The sequence below is a fragment of the Hemiscyllium ocellatum genome, chromosome 24, assembly GCF_020745735.1.
Source record: "Hemiscyllium ocellatum isolate sHemOce1 chromosome 24, sHemOce1.pat.X.cur, whole genome shotgun sequence".
Classification (NCBI taxonomy): domain Eukaryota; kingdom Metazoa; phylum Chordata; class Chondrichthyes; order Orectolobiformes; family Hemiscylliidae; genus Hemiscyllium; species Hemiscyllium ocellatum.
In genome coordinates, this window is record NC_083424.1 from 22656332 (window position 1) to 22680032 (window position 23701).

Consider the following 23701-nt stretch of genomic DNA (forward strand, 5'->3'; position numbering starts at 1 on the left):
GGCATTTAAAATATTCATCCAGAACAAAAGACATTTGCAATACCACTGCAACCCCAACTTAACTGGGAGTGAAATCACATTTGAGATATTGGAAATGTGTATGACATTTCATGCATTTCTGAGGTGCAAGACTCCAAGTGCTCAGCACTGTGGACAGCAGATACAGAGGGTGACCTGGAAGATCTGGGGAGCCTCTGCACAAATTAAGCTTTTTGAAAATTTTAATCAGCAGTAATTTCGCAAAATGTGACATGCTGTTGGTTTTGTCACCCTCACTGGTGCTAGAAATATGGCATACCATTCCTCAGCCAGAAGAATCTGGAAAGGAATCATTAGTTGAAACTGCAATATGAGTGTGGAAGAGCAAATATCGCAAGTGCTTTGATGGAATGACAAGTGTAACAAATTTGATGCCAAGCCCAAACTTACAGGATGCCTCAACGTCAGTTCGAACCTTTTCAAGTTCTCCCAGTGAACTCTTGCCTCAAGCTCTCTCCCTGCTTGAACAGGGGGCAATGATGGAAGCCATGTCTGACTCTGTCTGTTGAGGAGATATCAATGGAGCTCCCTCTCCACATTCCCCTTGCCCCGACCCACCCCAGTTCTCCAAATGCCCTTTTTGTGTTGTAGGCTTCCACTGCTTCAGATTTCTAACAACGAGCAGCTTAACATCTATTCAACAATAAATAGTCAAGTGAAGAAAAAAAAAACAGGAGATAGCTAAAGAAAGAAAATGTTTTATTCCTTTTGTTTGAAATTTTTAATGATTGAAATAAAAAAATATTTTACAAACATCATTGTATATGGAAAGCAGCTGGGACACAGTGCGTCAGGAGTCCCAGTGTACTGGCAGCAGCACAGTATCCTGGGCGAAACAAAGCTTTTCCCTGACAATTATTCAAAGATGGTGAAATGGCAAAACCTTACTGAGTGTCTCAAGTAGAATGCAACACTGTAAATATGTCAAAAATACTTGAAAAACTAAAACTATGTTTGCGAGCTACCGCAGAATGCTCATAAGACTAGCACTGTGGCTGCTGACTACCTCACTGTAGACTCCAGTCTCTGTGCTCCAGTGTGTTCTGTCAATACAATGAACTTTTTAAACTAACCTGACCCTTTCTGCATCAATCATCTCTGATCTCTTGGGCTAACTTTCCAGGACCTCTCTCCCCACTCCAAATTAGTTCAAACAACATTGGGTCCTTCACCTCCATGATATTTTAGTGCTAAACTCCCTTCACTCCATGCTGCTAGAGCCCTCTGCCAATGTTACACAGGCAGCCGGTTAGCACTGAGCTAGTTTCACACACTGCAATGAGGCACAAAGACAGCATCTTTGGTCTTTTACCATTTTTGTTTTCAGTCAAAATAAACATCAGAAGAACCGTAAAATAATAAAATACAAAAGCCAGCAGTTCTTTACTGAGTAGAACAACAGAAAATGTTAAGGAGATGGTTTTCCTTTTTAGAGAAAGCTTTGCTTATGCAAAATTTATCGAAATATATAATGTCATAAAAACTCCAATTCTACAGTCCATAGAAAGAAGCCTATCTCTAACAATAGCGGAAATGCCAGAGGCTCTCTGTACCATTACTGATCATCAGTCACAGGCAGTTGTAAGGTTAAAAGGAAAGAAGACACTGCTTTTAGTCATCTGCCAAGGTAGTGCCAATCCAAAATTTAATGCACTTTTGGTCATGTTCAACCATCAAGGAGGGTTCAGTGACACGTGAATATATTAGGTTGAAAAGTCAATCATTTTCATTTTGCCTCATGTTGAGTAGACGGGCTACAGCACTGATCCACAACAATGGCTGTGCTGTCCTGGGTTTTACAAGTGCCTGTCTGCCTGGATTTTCCATGAAAGTTAATGAGGTGAACAGGAGCAGAAAGTGTTTGATTTTTGGTTATGACTCTTTAACAGCCAGCACCTGAGGTGGCATCACAGCCGTTTTAGGCTGTGAGTCCAACGTTGCTTCTTTGCTGCGCTTCCTGGGCGGTTTTTTAATCGGTGTCCTTTTAGGTGTCTGGTCACCTGTTTCCTGTTTGGCCTGAGTACAGTTCACTCCATCCTGCTCCTGGTAATTGCAGCTTTGCCTGTCCTCCAGGGTTGAGCACCTGTCATTGCCTGCTGTCGTTTCCTGATGTTCTGGAGAAGGATTTATCATTTTCTGAAGATTGGTGGATGTTGGAATGATGGCTTTATTTAACTTCTGGTTATTTGCACCGAATGAGCGTTTTGCTTTCTGTGGTGGAGTAGGCTTTTCCCTCTGCTGCTGAGGTGAAATCAGCCCATTTTGTCTCATGTTAAGCTCTGACTTATTTTGAGTCTTTTCTTTGAGTTGAGCCAACATATTAGCTGTCTCTGAGGGTAGGTGGGGGTGAATGACCTCTGGCCTACCCTTCGCATGTGGTGGACTGCGTGGTGACTCTTTCTCTTCTGCTACACTCTTATCATCGGGCAAAGTCCCAATTCTTTTCAGAGCATTTTGGACAGCACCATTGAGGTTTTGCATCTGTTCAGGACTCGCTTTATTTTTCTGCACTTTACTCCCACAACTTATATCATTGGGAACTGGTTCTCTTGCCCGGTTGAGACCTTTCTCTTTGTGCCTCATTTTTACCTCTGAGGTGCTTCTCTTCTCATCTTGCCTGCCATAAATGCCAGCACATGACTCACTTAAATTCCTCCGTCTACTACTGTTTGTCCCATGATGGCCCTCTACTTGGTTGGCTGCTTTATCCAGCGATGGTGATCTTGTCGCTGATGAGGTGTTGAACTTGCCATGAATCCAAGATAATTTGGGCTTGGTTGAAGGATCAGGTGGGGGAGGCTTGGTCCTCTCAGGTGATGGGTGCTTGCCACTCATGTTTGTGTTTTTGCTGCTGTTGGTGTTCACACTGACATCGCTATCCTTGGACTGCTTAGAGAGCCGTGCTACCTTTGCGTACACGGCCCCAGTGGTGGACCCAGAGCCATTGCTAGAGGCTTCGCTGTCTGATAATTTAAGCAAGAGCGATTCGTTGGGGTCACTTTTCAGGCATGTGTACTCCCCAGCATCCTCTTCACTGATTGGGGGAACTAGCTTTTCCGCCAAGTTCACCTTCTCCCGGACACTGTTCTCCAGAACACTCTCTGTAAAACCAAAGCAAATCTTAACGTGAGAATGTTTATACAGTCACTGACACTACACTGTAAAATCCAATCATCGAGCACCAAAACCTTAAAGAAGAATGACTGACTATCTTTATACCCTTCCCTCTCTCTCACCTCCATAAAATGTTCATATAAAATCTTCACCTTTCAAAGAAATTGGAAAGATCTATCTTAACCTCCTTCTGATCAGACAGAAGAATTACTATTATCCACTCAGTTGGCAGCAATTTTCAACGAGGATCCTTACTTTGAATATAAATGGCATAAGTATTTTTTTTAATTCAACCTGCTCAGGCATGCTATAATATGTTTCTGATACAGGTAGGACTTGAACACTAGCTGAAATATGGAGACATTACCACTACGCCAAAATAGCTCTCAAGTTATTTTTAGTCAAGGAACTCAGACATATCGTAACACTTCCAGGATAGGTGGCATGTGAACCTAAAGCTTCTGGACCAGAGGTACGAATACTGCCACTAGACCACAACTACCCCCAATGGCAGTAAGCAATCCATTATCTCAAATGATAGGTACCAATGACCACCTACTCTTCTCTCAATTAATAGTAAGGATCTTCATTGTCCCACTTGGGAATGAGGTGGGCCAGGTGGAACAAGTGTCAGAATGGGAGTTTTTAGATATTGTGATCTTGGGTTCCATAAGTTTATATTTGCAAAAGGACAAGGGGCAAGCAGAATAAGAACAATTAGTTTGTGGGAAGTGGTGGTTCTGGTTCTGGCCCAGATAAATCGAAATGAAGATTTACAGGCAAAGAAAATGTATTTAAATGATGGGCCACATACAAAGACAAGACGATAATCTTGAGCTTCATTGGCCATCTATCCACCCATTCCATATCCTTTTGTCTGTCTTGAACCCCCCCCCCACAGTTAACTATGTTTTCAAGTTTTGTATTATCTGCAAATGCTGAAATTGTCCTCTGCACAACAGAATCTATATCAATAAGGTAGAATTAGATGTAGATCATTGATATATGTCTACCGAATAAAATGTTGCTGGTTCATATCAGTTTGTTTCATTAATTGGCAGTTTGGACTGGGATCATAACAAATAATAGAGGGGTGATGAGAATAATGCTGTTGATGTGGTGTTCATGGACTTGGAAAATGTTGTTGATACAATGTCTCTTGGCAGACCTGTGAGCAAAGTTAGAGGTCATGAAATAAAAGGGACAGTAACAAAAGGGATACACATTGGCTGGTTGACAGGAAACAAAGAAATAAATGGGTGATGATGGATTGGCATAAAGGATGTTGTGCAGTTCCCAAGGGATCACTGTTAGGATACTAACCTTCCTGACATATATTAATGATTTAAACTTCATGTACAGAGCACAATCCAATTTTTTTAAATTATCTGAAACTTGAAAGCATTGAGAATAGGCAAAAGGCCATCGAACTTCAATGGAACAGACAGACTGGTGGAATGGCAGAAAAGTGGCAGTTGAAATTTAGTGGAAAGATTTAATTCTGATAAGAAGATTGCGGAGAGGGATGATGCAAAGTAATAATAAACCACACAATTCTAAAGTGACTGCTGGAATAGAGGGATCCGGGTGCATATACATAAATTATTGAAGGTGGCAGGACAGGTTGAGAATGTAGTTAATAACGCCTGTGTTGTCCAGGGATGTATCTACAGAAACACAGGCCAGGATTCAGTGCTCCACACACGAGATGTGGGAGCAGGGCCCTTTAAAGCAAAAGTAACAAGATCCACCCCACGTTTGCCAGATCAAGCATCAATAGGTTTGTAAGTGCTGACCCAGTGAGCTTCTTGTTGAACCAGGAATCTCTCTGTTAACAAGTTACCCCACTCAAGGCTGCTAATCACAGGCTCACAGCCTCAAGGAGATAAAACGTACCTAGAGAGTCTCAGACTGTGCAGCCCAGAAGTGCTGCATCGGTTGCACTGTTTATGTTTGGGAGGAGATTGCAGGATGTGGTCGATGGTGAGAGGAGAATCAGGCTGATCAGGGATGGGCAGGACTGGCAGCTTAATGTTCCAGGATACAAATGCTGCAGGAAGGATAGAAAGGGAGGCAAGAGAGGAGGGGGAGTGGCATTTTTGATAAGGGATAGCATTATAGCTGTGCTGAGGGAGGATATTCTCAGAAATACATCCAGGGAAGTTATTTGGGTGGAACTGAGAAATAAGAAAGGGATGATCATCTTATTGGGATTGTATTAAAGACCTCCTAATAGTCAGAGGGAAATTGAGAAACAAACTTGTAAGGAGATCTCAGCTATCTGTGAGAATATTATGGTAGGGAATTTTAACTTTCCAAACATCGAACTATGGGACTACCATAGTGTTAAAGGCTTAGATGGAGAGGAATTTCTTAATTGCATACAAGACAATTTTCTGATTCAGTATGTGGATGTACCTACTAGAGAAGGTGCAAAACATGATCTACTCTTGGGAAATAAGGCAGGACAGGTGACTGAGGTGTCAGTGGGGGAGCACTTTGGGGCCAGCGACCATAATTCTATTTGTTTTAAAATTGTGATGGAAAAAGATAGACCAGATCTAAAAGTTGAAGTTCTAACTTAGAGAAAGGCCAATTTTGATGGTCTTAGGCAAGAACTTTCGAAAGCTAATTGGAGGCAGATGTTCGCAGGTAAAGGGATGGCTAGAAAATGGGAAGCCTTCAGAAATGAGCTAACGAGAATCCAGAGAAAGTATATTCCTGTTAGGGTAAAAGGAACGGCTAGTAGATATAGGGAATGCTGGATGACTAAAGAAATTGAGGGTTTGGCGAAGAAAAAGAAGGAAGCATATGTGCAGTATAGACAGGATAGGTCAAGTGAATCCTGAGAAGAGTATAAAGGAAGTAGAAGTATACTTAAGAGGGAAATCAGGAGGGCAAAACGGGGACATGAGATAGCTTTGGCAAATAGAATGAAGGAGAATCCAAAGTGTTTTTACAAATATATTAAGGACAAAAGGGTAACTAGGGAGAGAATAGGGCCACTTCAAGATCAGCAAGGTGGCCTTTGTGTGGAGCTGCAGAAAATGGGGGAGATACTAAATGAATATTTTGCATCAGTATTTACTGTGGAAAAGGACATGGAAGATATAGACTGTAGGGAAATAAATGGTGACATCTTGCAAAATGTCCAGATTACAGAGGAGGAGGTGTTGGATGTCTTGAAACGGGTAAAGGTGGATAAATCCCCAGGACCTGATCAGATGTACACAAGAACTCTGTGAGAAGCTAGAGAAGTGATTGCTGGGCCTCTTGCTGAGATATTTGTATCATCAATAGTCACGGTGAGGTGCTGGAACACTGGAGGTTGACAAACGTGGTGCCACTATTTAAGAAGGGTGGTAACGACAAGCCAGGGAACTATAGACCGGTGAGCCTGACCTCGGTGGTGGGCAAGTTGTTGGAGGGAATCCTGAGGGACAGGATGTACATGTATTTAGAAAGGCAAGGACTGATTAGGGATAGTCAACATGGCTTTGTGTGTGGGAAATCATGTCTCACAAACTTGATTAAGTTTTTTGAAGAAGTAACAAAGAAGATTGATGAGGGCAGAGCAGTAGATGTGATCTATATGGACTTCAGTAAGGCGTTCGACAAGGTTCCCCATGGGAGACTGATTAACAAGGTTAGATCTCACGGAATACAGGGGGAACTAGCCATTTGGATACAGAACTGGCTCAAAGGTAGAAGACAGAGGGTGGTGGTGGAGGGTTGTTTTCAGACTGGAGGCCTGTGACCAGTGGAGTGCCACAAGGATCGGTGCTGGGCCCTCTACTTTTTGTCATTTACATAAATGATTTGGATGCAAGCAGAAGAGGTATAGTTAGTAAATTTGCAGATGACACCAAAATTGGAGGTGTAGTGGACAGCAAAGACGGTTATCTCAGATTACAACAGGATCTGGACCAGATGGGCCAATGGGCTGAGAAGTGGCAGATGGAGTTTAATTCAGATAAATGCGAAGTGCTGCATTTTGGGAAAGCAAATCTTAACAGGAATTATACACTTAATGGTAAGGTCCTAGGGAGTGTTGCTGAACAGAGACCTTGGAGTGCAGGTTCATAGCTCCTTGAAAGTGGAGTCACAGGTAGATAGGATAGTGAAGAAGGCGTTTGGTATGCTTTCCTTTATGGATCAGAATATTGAGTACAGGAGTTGGGGGGCCATGTTACGGCTGTACAGGTCATTGGTTAGGCCACTGTTGGAATATTGCGTGCAACTCTGGTCTCCTTCCTATCGGAAATATGTTATGAAACTTGAAAGGATTCAGAAAAAATTTACAAAGATAATGCCAGGGTTGGAGGATTTGAGCTATAGGGAGAAACTGAACAGGCTGGGGCTGTTTTCTCTGGAGCGTCGGATGCTGAGGGGTGACCTTATAGAGGTTTACAAAATTGAGGGGCATGGATAGAGTAAATAGGCAGTCTTTTCCATGGGGTTGGGGAGTCCAGAACTAGAGGGCATAGGTTTATGGTGAGAGGGGAAAGATATAAAAGAGACCTAAGGGGCAACATTTTCATGCAGAGGGTGGTACGTGTATGGAATGAGCTGCCAGAGGAAGTGGTGGAGGCTGGTACAATTGCAACATTTAAGTGGCATTTGGATGGGTATATGAATAGGAAGGGTTTGGAGGGATATGGGCCGGGTGCTGGCAGGTGGGACTAGATTGGGTTGGGATATCTGGTCAGCATGGACAGGTTGGACCAAAGGGTCTGTTTCCATGCTGTACATCTCTATGACTCTAAAAGCAAGGGCAAGGGATTGACTTTCTGTGCCTAGAAAGCAAAGACACTAGAAAGCCAGTGATACCTGGAAATGAAGATACTGGCCATACTGGAACACTATTTTGATGCATACAAGATTTAGTTGGACCATTCACCAGTTTTATTGCTGTTCTTTCCTACTCGGTGTCTACCTCCTCCGGCTGCACCCTGGCCCTGAGTTCCACCAGACTGGGGCAAATGGAAGTACCACCTCACCCTGTCCAACCCTTAAACTCAGCAGGCATGTGCCATGATTCCCTTTGTTGGAAAGAAGCTGCATTCTCTCTGCCAGATAGCAGGTAATTGGGCCAATGATAAGACGGTCTGAAGTAGCTGTTAATTGATGAGTTAGGAACCTTAATTGGTGGTGGAATAGGATAGTGCCCATGGGCTGTATTGCCCAGAACTTGGTGGCTGAGGTGACAGGTGGTGGGTTAATATCCTTCTAGGGTCAACCTACTCAACTATTTGTCCACGCCACTTCCATTGTCACCTCCAGGGAGAGGAAATTGCACCCATTGAGTTCACAAGCAAGAAAGTTAGATTGAACCTGTAGAAAGCACTGATTTGACCTCAGCTGGAGCATAATGTCTAATTCTAGACCCCACAATTTAGAGCATATGTAAAAACCTGAGAGAGGATATAGACAAGATTAATGACAGTTCAAGGATGAGAAAATTCAGTGATGTAGAAAGATTGGGACTGTTCTCCTTGGAGAATCGATATTTGAAAGAAGTATTCAAAATCATGAGTGGTCTACTCAGTTTTTGAGAATCAGAAAACACACAGGTAAGGTAATTAGCAAAGGAAGCCAAGAGATGTGAGAAAAACATTTTCCAAACATGGTGAGGATACAGAATGCACTGATTCAAGGTGTGGTGAAAGCAGCATGAATTGAGTCTTTTTAAAAGGAATTGGATCATTATATTGCCAGGCTATGGGGTAAAGCCAGGGGATAGCTTTAGATGAACAGTCTCATTGGAGGATCAGCACAGACATGATGGTACAATGGCCCCTTTCGATGCTGTAACCATTCTATAGTTACTGCAGAAGCTGAGGCGTGATGATATACTGGAGCTTTGTGTCTACATGCAACCACTGACATTTGTACTCACCTTCATGAGGGACACAGTACACAGGACCATCATCTGCTGTATCAAAAGAGGAAAAAGAGCCATGGGAAGACCAAGATGGAGATGGCTGATCCATCATAGATGGTGGCTCGATGAAGCTGCAGTTTAAGGTGTTTTCCATGTCATGATGAGCCACTAGAAGAAGAATCAAAGATTGAGCAAAAGGAGTGACTGAGTCCAGCCTAAAGAAACATCTGCACATTACAGTCACCTGTCATCAATCATTGACGTGTCTGCAATGTGACAGTTGAGAGAAATGTCAAATGACAATTGCACCGTATTGACTTGTGTCATAGCATTCAGAACTACATCATCCCCATTAAATTATACTTAATATTTTAACTCCAACAATCCTGGACTGAGTAATATTTGAAATATCTTATACATTGTGTACCAGTCTTCCTTTTGTCTTTTTAACATATATTGTTTGGCCTTACTTTTCTGCCTTAAAGTCCAGATTTATGCTATTTATCTGTACTGGTTAATATTTTATGCACTCTTATCAAGGTAAAGTAAGATGTATGAGTCGCCATAGTCCTACTGGATCCATAGAGCTGCTTTCTCATTAGAGACAGAGAGAAAAGTAGTGATTTAACCGGAGGATCACTGTGCATTAAATGCTGGGAGAGGTTGAGGACAGTTCATCATGGTAACCTCAGCTTGTGAAGGAATTGAACCCATGCTATTTATTTCTTTTAAATTAACCTATTTTTCTAATTAACCTGTTCTGAATAGTATTATATGCCTCTGGAGCAGGTGGGACTTGAACCTGGGCCTCCTGGCCCAGGCACAGAGACCCTACCACAGCACCTCAAGAGAGTCCCTTGACCCCACATTATTGGCATCACTCTGTAATGCAAACCAGCAATCTGGCCAACTGAGCTCATCAACCCTCACTTTCATGCTTTTCTGGCCTATTGACCATTGTAAGGCCTCATAAAATATTATCAGGTGTCGGTGTCATATTAACTGTATTTGACTATATTCAGTCAAAGGACAATAATTTGGGTCTCCCTAACACACATAAGACAATACTGCTGAGGATTCTTGTGCTGCAGTGACTCTACCTCTGAGTCAGGAGGTCTGGTTTCAAGTTCCGCCTAATCCAGAGGTGTGTGATAGCATTCGGAAAAGGTTCACCACAAAATGTCAAAGCAAAGATACTGCTGAATTTACAATTTGGTTCAATTAGGAACTATATCCTTGAAATGCTTCACTCTACATAAATGGGAGCCTGAGTAAAGGTTGGCTGCTGTACTATCCTCCACCTGCTGGTTTTGTGAAATTGACCAGGCAGCATGTCAATAGGTCATTCAGTGGGGCAGCATTGTATTATGAAAATCCACTGTTCTGTGACTATCAAATGGGACTACTACCTCCTATTATGATTATGCTATATCTGTGTCTGACATTCCCCAAGCTTCTCTCCTGCGGTGAATAATGATTCTTGACTAAGTGTAAAACGGGGTTGACATGGCATGAGCACAGGATTTAACAATTGCTTCTGCTCCACATGACAAGCACTTGAAGATACTTCTTCTGACAGGACGAAGGCAGGAGGGTGATGAAATCCACCATTGCCTGCCCCAGTCTTTTGCCCTGACATAGCCTCATGTACTTTGTGCCCTTCTCGTGCTGAAAGGCATTTCAAATTGGGAAGTCACAGGATGGTAACTAAACTGTTTACTAACACAGATGTAATATCTTGGTGATGCCACAGGAAGATTTGAAGAATTTCTAATCTTTGCAATTTTGCTGGTGTGCTGCTTTGATGTGATTATGTCATTAGCTGTAATAGCAGCTGTGGGTGATTATGGCTAATCTGTGCTAATCATGGCCTCCACATCTACCTCCTTAATACACAGCAACTGGTGCAGGAAAGAAAATAATATTACAGGCAAACTGCCAGGCTGCTTAGATGAAGCCAAGCATTAGCTTTCTGTTAGTACAGTCTAGCAGCAGTTTCAAAACTAACAATGGTGGACTAGACACGGGAATATGGTCATTTTTGGAGACCCAGATCATAATAGGCTGCAATGTTCCTTACTAAATTGGTGAAGATCAATTCCTGGATTATGTTGGTGAAGACTGTTGAATGAGGTCTTTGGTTCTGCTGAGGAGTACATTAAATTCCAATTAATTTGATGATGTCATCAAGATTAGGCAGGGGACATTTGGAGAACAGATATAAGTTTCAAAGGAACAGACCTACTATTGAGGTCGCCTCATAGTCTTTACAAAAATGTCCATCTTACCAATTTGACTTGTATCTATTTGATGTCATGAATAAACTACACCTTGTTTAAGAAAAGAGGCTCTTTTTGTTAGACTACCTCATGGTTTTCTTCTGGCACACTGGACAAAACGGGTCCTCAAAATCACAAACCAAAAGAAGGACAGTGGCAGCTAAACTCGTTCCTGGTGACCAAGCTCCTAGTCAGCTCATACAATATGAGGAGGAGGGAGGGGATTCATCATGCAACAAAGACTAGGTTGGTTTGTTTTACTTTGCCTTTATGGCACACTTCCTTCATTTAATATCATCCTCAGAATGACATCTTTATCAGCTGCGAGTGTTAAATAAAGAGGAGAGGGAGAAGGTTTCGGCAGAGTGTAAATGCCAGTGTAAAACAGTGAACCAAGTGACCAATTTTAGTGCTATAGACTCTATGCAATACTTTAAACATTTTTTTCGATGACTCTTCCTAATGTCAAACAATTTGTCTTAATAACATTTATTTCTGAACTAACTCCCGTGACACGCCTCGGAACATTTTTCTGTGTTAAAGTCATTTTATAACTCCAAGTCATTGTTGTTGGGTCTGTGACAAAAATAGAGTAATTTAGTCCATTCTTCATGAGCCTTCAGGCTGCACAGCCTAATGTCACTTGAAAAGCTGTTCCTTTAAGAGGCGTTCAAAATGACAGCCACATTCTCGGCAATTGTTTATTTTTCTGATCTTGTCTTGAGTATATGAAAACAAAGCAGTGGAACAACTGATAAAACAAATATCAGCTTTTTAAAAAAAAATATGTTGATATTAGTGTTGTAAATCATAACATGTCTTATTTTGATAGACAACCAGGCATTATTCTCTAATTTGGATGGATATAAATATAAACATCTTGTTAGACTTTTTGAAATATTGAAAGTCTTTTTTGCCATTAAGAGATGTACATCGCCATCTGTTTTGTACCAATGACTTCTAACAAATATTTCTTCAAGTTCAAAGATGGGAGCATTACAATTAAAAAGATCAGAGACACAAATGATCACAGAAAAGTTTATAATCAGGGAATGTGTAATGTCTGAAAATTCAGTGTGCCATTGAGCAGAATTTAATCCAGTCTATCACATTGGCAAATATGGTGACTGGACTCAGTGCCAGTACCCTGCCACAGTTAAGCATCACCCCAAATAAGCCAGAGGATGCAAGAGGTTGATGTGAAATTTGTGCCAGTGGTGGCTTGGTATCAATGAGAAAATTGACACCCAATATCTCCCAAGTCCATTGCAATTCAGAGATGGCTCAGTCGTTAACTGGGAGCCACAGGGCTTTCCTTTGTCACCCAAGGACTGCTCAGCAAATCTTGTTAGATTTGCTTTTGTTTTTGAGGTGGTTCGGGGCAGGTGAAAGAATTAGGCACCTGGGAGGGGATGTCCTCTGAAAGTGAATACCACCCTTCAGCCTGGGATTTATAGCCTACCCTCACTGGCCCGTGGCCTGGAGCCATTCTGCATTCCCCAGTCTCTGGTGAATGCATTGTTCAGCCAATGCTCCTGGTATCACTGATGGCCGTGAGGTTCTGCTAGTCTTTGATTAGCCAGCAGCACCTCTTCAAGGGGGACTTCCATTGCCAGAGTTCTGATACCTAGATAAGGACCAATCGTGGCCACTTGTGTAGCTGAAATTCAGCAAGTACTATCGGGCTTTCACTAGCGCACTACCTGGGGTTTGGTGGAGTGGGGTTTCTCCAATCAGTGGAGAAGACCATCACTCGGCCAGTTAAATCCCACCCCATTGTTTCTGCTCATTATTCCTCTTGCTGCTTAATAGACCCATTTGACAATTTTAGCCTAAATCATAGTGGAGTGAAGCTTTTAGACTAATGCAACAATAAAATAATTTATTTTCATGTAACACCTTTAAATATAACAGCTAATCTTCCAATCATGTTGTAATAATTAAGTCAGCAGCATGAATGGTAATGTCCTCAATATGATGGAACCCAGTGGGACTCATGCCAAAAATGTTCAAGCAGCACCTATAACACACAACTGCTGAGCACACTTTCATACACAGTTGCTGATCTCAGGATAAAGGAAATTCTACCAGAGAGCAAAAGTTGGGAACAAAGGAAAAGTCTCGAGTTACAAGGCTTGAAGAACTGCTATAGCACCCAATGAGCAGACTGCAGGATAAGGCTGGCAGAATGCACTAGAGTAGAAATAGGTGTGCGTCGTGCCCAAAATTCAAGGTAAAACAAGCACAGTGCATGCTAATTTACGTTTCCAATTCAGGGATGGCCTGCTACATATACAACGCCCCTTTTTAGGCAGCTCAGTTGGAGTGCAACAGGCATTGGCACCATAACAGTATAGAAATACGAACAGGAGTAGGCCATTTGGCCCTTTAAATTTGCTCTACCAATCAATCTGATCATGGTTCGTCCAACATTCCTCATTCAGGAATCATCAGTCTGCAAACAAGTCCAGACTAACTTCTAACTATTTTCACACAGGAACAGGTAAAGGTGGGTTATTTATCCTCTTGAACATATTACAAAATAATAATCTTGATCTTTGTATTTAATTGTACTGAACATTTAAAGCTACAAATAAATACCCATTGAGAAATGGTTTGGGATGTCCTTCAAGATTGAAGACATTACAAACCTGCAGGTCCTGATTGGTGAGGACACTCTGAGCTAATATGCAGAGAGCACAAATGATGGGGCAATAATTAAAAATGGGACAACGTCTATAACTACTACATCTTTTCAAGAGTTAATTTGGATTTGCATAACACAGTTTCAAATAATTACAGAAAAATATAAAACTATTTTATTTTGATTCAATTCCTGGAGAGTTAGGTTTAAATATTTTATACAACAGATTCTAATGAAATAATCTTGTGTTTTGTAACAGGGAAACAGGCTGTTTAGAACTGAAACCAGGGTAATGTCTGAAAAATGTTTGGGAAGTAGCATCATTCTCTGACTTGTCCATTAATAGGTCAGCTCCTGGTCTGAATGCTATATCATTAATTACATTGACTGCAAGGGAATAAAGTGTAGAGATGTAGTGTAGGGAATAACCATGCAGGTGTGGAAATATAGACAACACAACATGAGGCAGACTGAACATATGGGACAATGGAATCAGCCAAAAAAGAAAGGCCTCAGGACTAAAACATTCTTTCAGAGTGATATAACAGCCTCTGGAAAGAAGAGAGAGGCACATTAATTTTGTTAAGAAAAAAGCTCATTTTCCTGTGAAATTTTTTTTCACTAAAATAACAAGTGGAGAAGAATTCCTCGTGTGTGTTATGGAATGGCAAGCCTGTTCTTTATAACTGCAATGCAAAGGGCATCATCATCAAATATATTAAGTGTACAGTATAGGTCCTGAATCAGGCATCAAAGGAATGTCCATCCCTTTCACATCCCTTTTCTTCTTCAAATGTTGACAAATTTTCTGTGCCCTCCAAAGGTTTGTTTTTGTTTTTCATTGGTATTCAACAATTTACAAGCTTCTCTTCATATCTAACAAAAAGCACTAACTGGTATACATTGAACATTTTTAATTTTGGGACCAGAATTGCCTACTCACCAACAACCTTTGGGAACTTTTGGTGCTTAATGGGAATCCTAGGTAGTTTGGTACTGATCTGGCTAAAGGTGCCCCTCAAACGTCTCCGTGCCTGCTTTCCTCTGACAGCAATGGCTTGATTGGAACTGGCATGAGGCAAAACACACAATGTTAGAGAAATGGGGCCAAATACCTGCCAGCCTCATAGAAGGTCTCTGTCATTGATGGGCCAAAGATACACAAAAGTGATGCCACTCACGTTAATGTACTCCTGCTAATAATATTCACAAACAGTTTTCTTCCTTTGTCATATCACATATCCAGTAGTAGAACAGATAACAGACAAGAAATCTCTGCTAGGAGATGTGGAACACTTTACTTTAATTCTCAATATTAAAGTGTAGTGATTGGAACGAGATGGACCTCATTGACCATGAGGTTCTTGATTGGCATTGTTAACTTGGACCAATCAGGAAAGCCCTGGCTGACCAAAATAAACAGAGGGTAAGATAAGGTGGGATTTGGGGTTCATCCGCATTTCTCTGCAAACTGGTTGTACAGTGAGATTTGGCCTTGCTGCCCCTGTCCATTGCTGTTCCTTGCAAACTGCTGCTTATTGTTCATTGTTGACTGTTTGTGTTTTGTACAGTCTGATAAAGTAAAAAATATTTTTAAACAAGGAATTTAGAATCTCTTCGGTTCAGGGGACTGACTCAGTGCTGGCTGACCACAACCAGTGTACTGTGCACATGTAAATAAAGGGTGACTTGTGGCGGGATACCAGCCACTATGATTTCACAAAGTCTATCCTATATTGTCTTCATTAACAACAGATAGTTTGATAGAATTCTCAAATACTATCTGGGAGTGTATTCAAGAGAGAGATTTGTTATTTTTTTAGATATATTAAAGGCATCAAGGCATGGAAGACAGAGGGAACATGACGCGAGGATGGAGGATCAGCCTTCCTCATATTGAATGGTGTAGCAGGCTTAAAAGAGCTTAATAGCTCTATCCAGCTCTGAGTTTCTACTTACATACTATTGATGTGTTTGATAAGGTAGGGGTTTGGGCTGTCTTGTAGTCTATTCGTTTTTCATGTAGCTGGGGCATTAGATTATGTTTTAGTGAACTTCAAGCTGAGCTTTTTTTTTACCATCTTTCAACAAGGGAACATACATTCTTGGTGTTTCTTCTTGTTAAACGCCTTTTCATATTTTTTACAAATGAGTTTGATCACCAACTCCACACTGAAACATATTCCTAGCGTGTAACAGGATATTAAAAATTAGATGAGAGAATTAGCTCACTCTCACATAGAGCGTATAATGTTGAGTGAGTGAACCTACCTCCACACCCACAAGGAGCAGTGCTAAGTTTGTTAACCCACCCAGACATACATTAGGCAGTTTCCTCTGTATTAATCTATTCAGTCCCACAGGGGGAACACTTTTGATTGAATTAACCTTTTCACATCCATGAGGCAGCAAATCTATTAATCCACTCACCTCAATAGAGATCAATGCTGAATAGGATAACTTGACCACAACTACAGGGGACAATTCTGAATGAGTTAAATTGGTCATATATGTAGGGGACTATATGGAATAGGGTTAAATCAGTTACATCCATTAGGGACTGCACTGATACACCTCCTGCTCAGGATAGTGCTGAGTAAGTTAGCCCAGTTACATCTGCAGGAAATCATTGGTTAACTAATTAGAACACTGGCATTCACAAATAGGATAGGAATCAATGTAATATGACACTGCTTAGTCATCAGTATGTATTCTTTTGTATGTTTCGGAATTAATGACTCAGGTGTTCATTGCAACAGACTAGATGTTAACGTTAGAAGTTAAAATTATTTCCAATTGAACCTGGAAGTAGCAAAAGTAAAAGACCTTCATCTCATTTGTCTGTGCTGAACTCAAATTTCAGTATGAAAGTGAGAAATCAAATTTATTGATCCATTGCATCACTCACTCTCCTTTTGAAAAATGCTTATTGGAATTGGTCAACAGTTCTCGATTACTGGAGAATCAGACTTTGTGCTGTGGAATACTCACTCATTATCCCGATTCTTCTTGTGACAAAGACAGTAGCAACACAAAAACAGCAGAAGCAGGAGCAGAAGGAACAAAACCAGAGCCCCAGCTGCGATGACACCTACTCTCCCATTGGAGCCTGTGGGTAAAGAGGAAGAAAGAGTAAGCGACAAAAGCCCACACGTTGTAGACTGCACCATTGGGTCAGACAAGCAAAGTATATCAGAATATCACTATGAGGGTGATGAGTGAAGTATTACAGAGAGGAAAGTATCAGATCTTGAACTGGTTGGTGAGAAGTGTACAGGACAGCCTGAGTTAAAATTGTGGTTGGGTTCCTGAGAATGCCATTTAAGTGAAGCATAGATTCCCATAGGAATCACTCTTAAAGCTAGAGTTAGAATCCATTGAAGCTTCCTGAGTACAAAATAAATTAAAACATCACATCTGTACCCGCTAGGTTAAGATATAGTACCATCTGTAACTTTAATATCTAAATTCCTAGTATGGTAAATTATTTAATGTATTTAATTGAATTTTAATGTATTTTAATTAAATATATTTAATTGCTAACATAACATTATATGTGCAGTATCTCCTGCAGCATACAACTTGGTCATTCATATTATACATCCAGATCCTTTTCTGTGATCTAGCCTTTTGTCAAAACCATTCTTTTCAAGGAACCTTCTTAAGATTTTCTTGAGGGCTACGCCATCATTTTCTGGGGCTTACATCTTGGTTTTGAGGGGCTGCTTTTCCATTTTCACGAACCCATCTTGTTAGTTGATGTAATCATGTAATAACAATACCTTCCAATTTTGAAATGAAGGCTGGCATATTTGGACCCATACAGGAACAGAATTAGAAGAATTTATCAATATCCTCGATAATTAACTCTCCATGAAAACTAGTACCACAGCTCACAATGAAAGTATTAATTTCCCAGATGCAACATCATAGTAATTGCCACAAGGCGAGAATTTCAACTGCTTCAAGAAGTCAACTCATCACCACTTTGTCATGGATCAACCAAGATGGACAATAAATATCGGCCTCGCCAGTGATGCCTACATTCTGTGAGTGAATAAAAACAAAAGTTTAGTTTCTGGTCAATGGTAACCCACCAGGATGTTGATAATGGGGGATTCAGTGATGTTGATACCATTGAACGACAAGAGGAATTGGTTAGATTCTCTTTTGTTGGAGATGGGCACAGCCTGACACATGGTGCAAATGTTACTTGCCACGAGACAACCCAAGCCTGGATATTGTCCAGGTCTTGCTGCACTTCGGCATAGACTGCTTCAGTATCCAAGGAGTTGCATATGGTGCATATGGCAATTATCTTTTTAATATATACTGCCACCTCTCCTCCTTTCTTTCCTACCCTGAAGATGTTTTGTGCAGGAAGTTTTAACAGGTAATCTCATCTCGATGGAGGCTGATACTGATCAATGAGCAACAAAATTGTCTCGTGAAAGAATAAAATATTATGGCCACACACGGGTGCTGGGGAACAAAAAAAAATACCATGGCCTTTTGAAGAAAACTTATTCAGTAATCCCCTCAGAATCAAAACAGACTCATGATTCTGTTATCTGTGATTTATTCCAATTGGTCATCAAGTCAGATAAATATAGAGATTGTCAGGATCCCCATGTGATTCCTGCCTATTGCACAGAACCCACTATATCCAAATACCAATAATCTCAGACAAAAGTGGCATTCATTGAAGTTTCTGAATTAACTCCAAGTAATGCTGGAGTTCCTCATGGCAACAGCCTCAGCTCAACCATTTCCAACTATAGCAATGACCCCCCACTCTGTCACAAGATCACATGTGGCACAGTCTGCTGATAATTCTGCAGTCTTTAGCTCCATTCACAACTCCTTCAATAATGCAGCTGACTTGCCCACGCTTCAACTAGCAGTAGAGTTGAATCTTGGGAGATTTGAGGATGTGGATAATGCTGAATCCTTACCCCTCTGAGCTGTCTGCTTTGTTCTGGACCAAGGTGCTGTAGTCAGTTCCCACGGTGACTGGTGCGCAATAGCCACTCACTTCCCAGACCTCGCCCACAGTTCAATACAACCCAAATATGATCCCCAGAGCTTTCTCAAGAGCTTGCTGGCACAGCACAAGGTTTCCTGCTGCCAAACATCTCCTTTCTATCAGATGGTGCATGCATACGGGGCTTGCCAGTGATTAGCAGCTTGAAACAGACCAGGAATATTCCAGGTGATCTCAGTCAGGGAAGCAACACACACTCTGCGACAATTCACTGGCATGGCCTCAACTATGGCAAGCAAGGCCTCTGCTCCTGATCACGACCAACAGCCTCATGCTGGGCAAAGATGAGCCTCCATAAAAATAATCTCCAAATTCATGTAGTTTTCATTAATTACCATTTTAGGCCCTGTGGTTTGCTGGCTGTGTCATAAGAGCCACTGAGAATAGCTGTGTACAGACTGACACAAGAGGACCAGGTACTGAGTGACTGTTTACATACTGACGCAGAAGGACCAGGTACTGAGTGACTGTATACAGAATATGACAGGACGAGCAGGTTCTGAGTGACTGTGTACAGACTGATGCAGGAGGAGCAGATACTGAGTGACTGTGAACAGACTGACGCAGGAGGAGCAGGTGCTGAGTGACTGTGAACAGACTGAGACAGGAGGATCAGGTTTTGAGTGACTGTGTACAGACTGATTCAGGAGGAGCAGGCACTGAGTGATGTGTACAGATGGATGCAGGAGGAGCAGGTACTGAGTGATGTGTACAGATGGATGCAGGAGGAGCAGGTACTGAGTGACTGTGTACACATTGATGCTGGAGGAGCAGGTACTGAGTGAATGTGTACAGACTGACATAGGAGGTGCAGGTACTGAGTGACTGTGTACAGACTGACGCAGGAGGAGCAAGTACTGAGTGACTGTATACAGACTAATGCAAGAGGAGCAGGCACTGAGTGACTGTGTACAGACTGACATAGGAGGAGCAGGTACTGAGTGACTGTGTACAGACTGATGCAAGAGGAGCAGGAACGGTGTGACTGTGTACAAACTGAGGCAGGAGGAGCAGGCACGGTGTGACTGTGTACAGACTGATGCAGGAGGAGCAGGCACTGAGTGATGTGTACAGATGGATGCAGGAGGAGCAGGTACTGAGTGACTGTGTACACACTGATGCTGGAGGAGCAGGTACTGAGTGACTGTGTACAGACTGACATAGGAGGAGCAGGTACTGAGTGACTGTGTACAGACTGACGCAGGAGGAGCAAGTACTGAGTGACTGTATACAGACTAATGCAAGAGGAGCAGGTACTGAGTGACTGTGTACAGACTGAGGCAGGAGGAGCAGGTGCTGAGTGACTGTGAACAGACTGAGACAGGAGGAGCTGCTGCTGGATGACGGTGTAAAGACTGACACAGGAGGAGCAGGTACTCAATGGCTGTCTACAGACTAAGACTGGAGGAGCAAGTACTGAGTGACTGTGAACAGACTGAAGCCTGAGGACCAGGCATTGAGTGACTGTGTACAGATTGATGCAGGAGGAGCAGGTACTAAGTGACTGCGTACAGACTGATGCAGTAGGAGCAGGTACAGAGTGAGTGTGTACAGCCTGATGCATGAGGAGCAGGTCCTCAATGACTATACACAGACTGAGACAGTAGGACCATGTACTGAGTGACTGTGTACAGACTGATGCAGGAGGAGCACGTATTGAGTAACTGTGCACAGACTGACGCAGGAGGACCAGGTACTGAGTGACTGTGTACAGACTGACGCAGGAGGAGCAGGGACTGAGTGACTGTGTACAGACTGACGTAGGAGGAGCAGGGACTGAGTGATTGTGTACAGACTGATGCAGGAGGATCAGATACTAAGTGGCTGTGTACAGACTGGTGGAGGAGGAACACGTATGAAGTGACTATGTACAGACTAAGACTGGAGGACCAGGTCCTGAGTGACTGTGTACAGATTGACGCAGGAGGCACAGGTGCTGAGTGACTGTGTACAGACTGACATAGGAGGAGCAAGTACTGAGTGACTGTGTACAGACTGAAGCAGGAGGAGCAAGTACTGAGTGACTATATACAGACTAATGCAAGAGGTGCAGGCACTGAGTGACTGTGTACAGACTGATGCAGGAAGGGCAGGTACTAAGTGACTGTGTACAGACTGATTCAGGAGGAGCAGGCACTGAGTGATGTGCACAGATGGATGCAGGAGGAGCAGGTACTGAGTGACTGTGTACAGACTGACGCAGGAGGAGCAAGTACTGAGTGACTGTATCCAGACTAATGCAAGAGGAGCAGGCACTGAGTGACTGTGTACAGACTGACATAGGAGGAGCAGGTACTGAGTGACTGTGTACAGACTGAAGCAGGAGGAGCAGGTACGGTGTGACTGTGTACAAACTGAGGCAGGAGGAGCAGGTACGGTGTGACTGTGTACAGACTGAGGCAGGAGGAGCAGGTACGGTGTGACTGTGTACAGACTGAGGCAGGAGGAGCAGGTACTGAGTGACTGTGTACAGACTGACACAGGATGAGCAGATACTGAGTGACTGCGTACAGACTGAGACAGGAGGATCAGGTACTGAGTGACTGTGTACAGATTGATGCAGGAGGAGCAGATACTGAGTGACAGTGAACAGGCTGAGACAGGTGGATTGGGTGTTGAGTGACAGTGTACAGACTGATGCAGGAGGAGCAGGTATGAAGTGACGATGTACAGACTAAGACAGGAGGACCAGGTACTGAGTGACTGTGTATAGACTGATGCAGGAGGAGGAGGTACTGAGTGACTGCGTACAGACTGAGACAGGAGGAGCACGTACGAAGTGACTTTGTACAGACTAAAACAGGAGGAACAGGTACTGAGTGACTGTGTACAAACTGATGCAGGAGGAGCAGGTACTGAGTGACTGTGTACAGACTGAGACAGGAGGACCAGTTACTGAGTGACAGTGTACAGACTGATGCAGGAGAAGCAGGTACTGAGTGACAGTGTACAAACTGATGCAAGAGGAACAGGTAATAAATGACTGTATACAAACTGAGATAGGATGACCACGAACAGAGTGACTGTGTGCAGACTGATTCAGGAAGAGCAAGAACTGAGTGATTGTGTTCAGACCGACACAGGAGGAGCAGGTACTGAGGGACTATGTACAGACTGATACAGGAGGACCAGGTACTGAGTGACTGTGAACAGATTAATGCAGGAGGAGCAGGTACTGAGTGACTGTGTACAGACTGACACAGATGAGCAGATACCGAGTGACTGCATATAGACTGAGACAGGAAGAGCAGGTACTGAGTAACTGTGTACAGACTGAAGCAGGAGGAGCAGGTACTGAGTGACCGTGTACAGACTGACACAGATGAGCAGATACCGAGTGACTCCATACAGACTTAGACAGGAGGAGCAGGTATTGAGTGACTTTACACAGACTGAGACAGTAGGACCATTTATTGAGTGACTGTGTACAGACTGGGACAGCAGGAGCAGGTACTGAGTGACTGTGTACAGACTGAGACAGGAGGAGAAGGTACTGAGTGACAGTGTACAAACTAAGACAGGAGGACCACGTACAGAGTGACAGTGTGCAGACTGATTCAGGAAGAGCAAGAACTGAGTGACTCTGTTCAGACTGACACAGGAGGAGTAGGTACTGAGTGACTGTGCACAGACTGAGGCAGGTCGAGCAGGTACTGAGTGACTGTCTATAGACTGATGCAGGAGGAGCAAGTACTGAGTGACAATGTACAGACTGACACAGATGAGCAGATACCGAGTGACTCCATACAGACTGAGACAGGAGGGGCAGGTACTGAGTAACTCTGTGCAGACTGAGACAAGAGGAACAGGTATTGTGTAACTGTGTACACTTGGATGCAGGAGGAGCAGGTACTGAGTGACTGTGTACAGACTGATGCAGGAGGACCAGGTGCTGAGTGACTGTGCACAGATCGATGCAGGAGGAGCAGGTACTGAGGGACTGTATACAGACTGATTCAGGAGGAGCAGGTACGGAGTGACTGTGTACAGACTGATGCGTGAGGAGCAGGTATTGCGTGCCTATACACAGACTGAGACAGTAGGACCATCTACTGAGTGACTGTGTACAGACGGATGCAGGAGGAGCAGGTACTGAGTGACTGTGTACAGACTGGTGCAGGTGGAGCAGGTACTGAGGGACTGTGTATAGACTGAGACAGGAGGAGCAGGTACTGAGGGACTGTGTACAGACTAACGCAGGAGGAGCAGATGTTGAGTGATTGTGTATAGACTGATGCAGGTGGAGCAGGTACTATGCGACTGTGTACAGATGGATGCAGGAGGAGCAGGTACTGAGGGACTGTGTACAGACTGATGCGTGAGGAGCAGGTATTGAGTGACTATACACAGACTGAGACAGTAGGACCATGTACTGAGTGACTGTGTACAGATTGATTCAGGAGGAGCACGTACGAAGTGACTGTGTGCAGACTAAGACAAGAGGACCACAAACTGAGTGACAGTGTACAGACTGATGCAGGAGAAGCAGGTACTGAGTGACACTATATAGTCTGGCACAGCAGGAGAAGGTACTGAGTGACTGTGTCCAGACTGAGACAGGAGGAGCAGCTACTGAGTGACAGTGTACAAACTGATGCAGGAGGAGCAGGTACTAAATGACTGTATACAAAATGAGACAGGAGGATCACGTACAGAGTGACTGTGTACAGACTGATGCAGGCGGAGGAGGTACTGAG

At 42.9% G+C, this 23701-nt stretch overlaps 1 protein-coding gene across 2 annotated transcripts in view; it reads right to left on the minus strand.

The window, feature by feature from the left end:
- Positions 1 to 717: 717 nt before the first annotated feature.
- The window catches only part of scarf2 (scavenger receptor class F, member 2), a 79993-nt gene continuing 57009 nt past the window's right edge, over positions 718 to 23701 (minus strand). For both annotated transcript variants that reach the window (XM_060843579.1, XM_060843578.1), the window contains 4 exons: positions 16952 to 17069; positions 14904 to 15028; positions 9053 to 9205; positions 718 to 3140 (listed from right to left, as the gene is read on the minus strand). In XM_060843579.1, the coding sequence (XP_060699562.1) occupies positions 1912 to 3140; positions 9053 to 9205; positions 14904 to 15028; positions 16952 to 17069 (1625 nt within the window). In that variant the 3' untranslated portion in view covers positions 718 to 1911. The remainder of the gene's footprint in view (positions 3141 to 9052; positions 9206 to 14903; positions 15029 to 16951; positions 17070 to 23701) is intronic.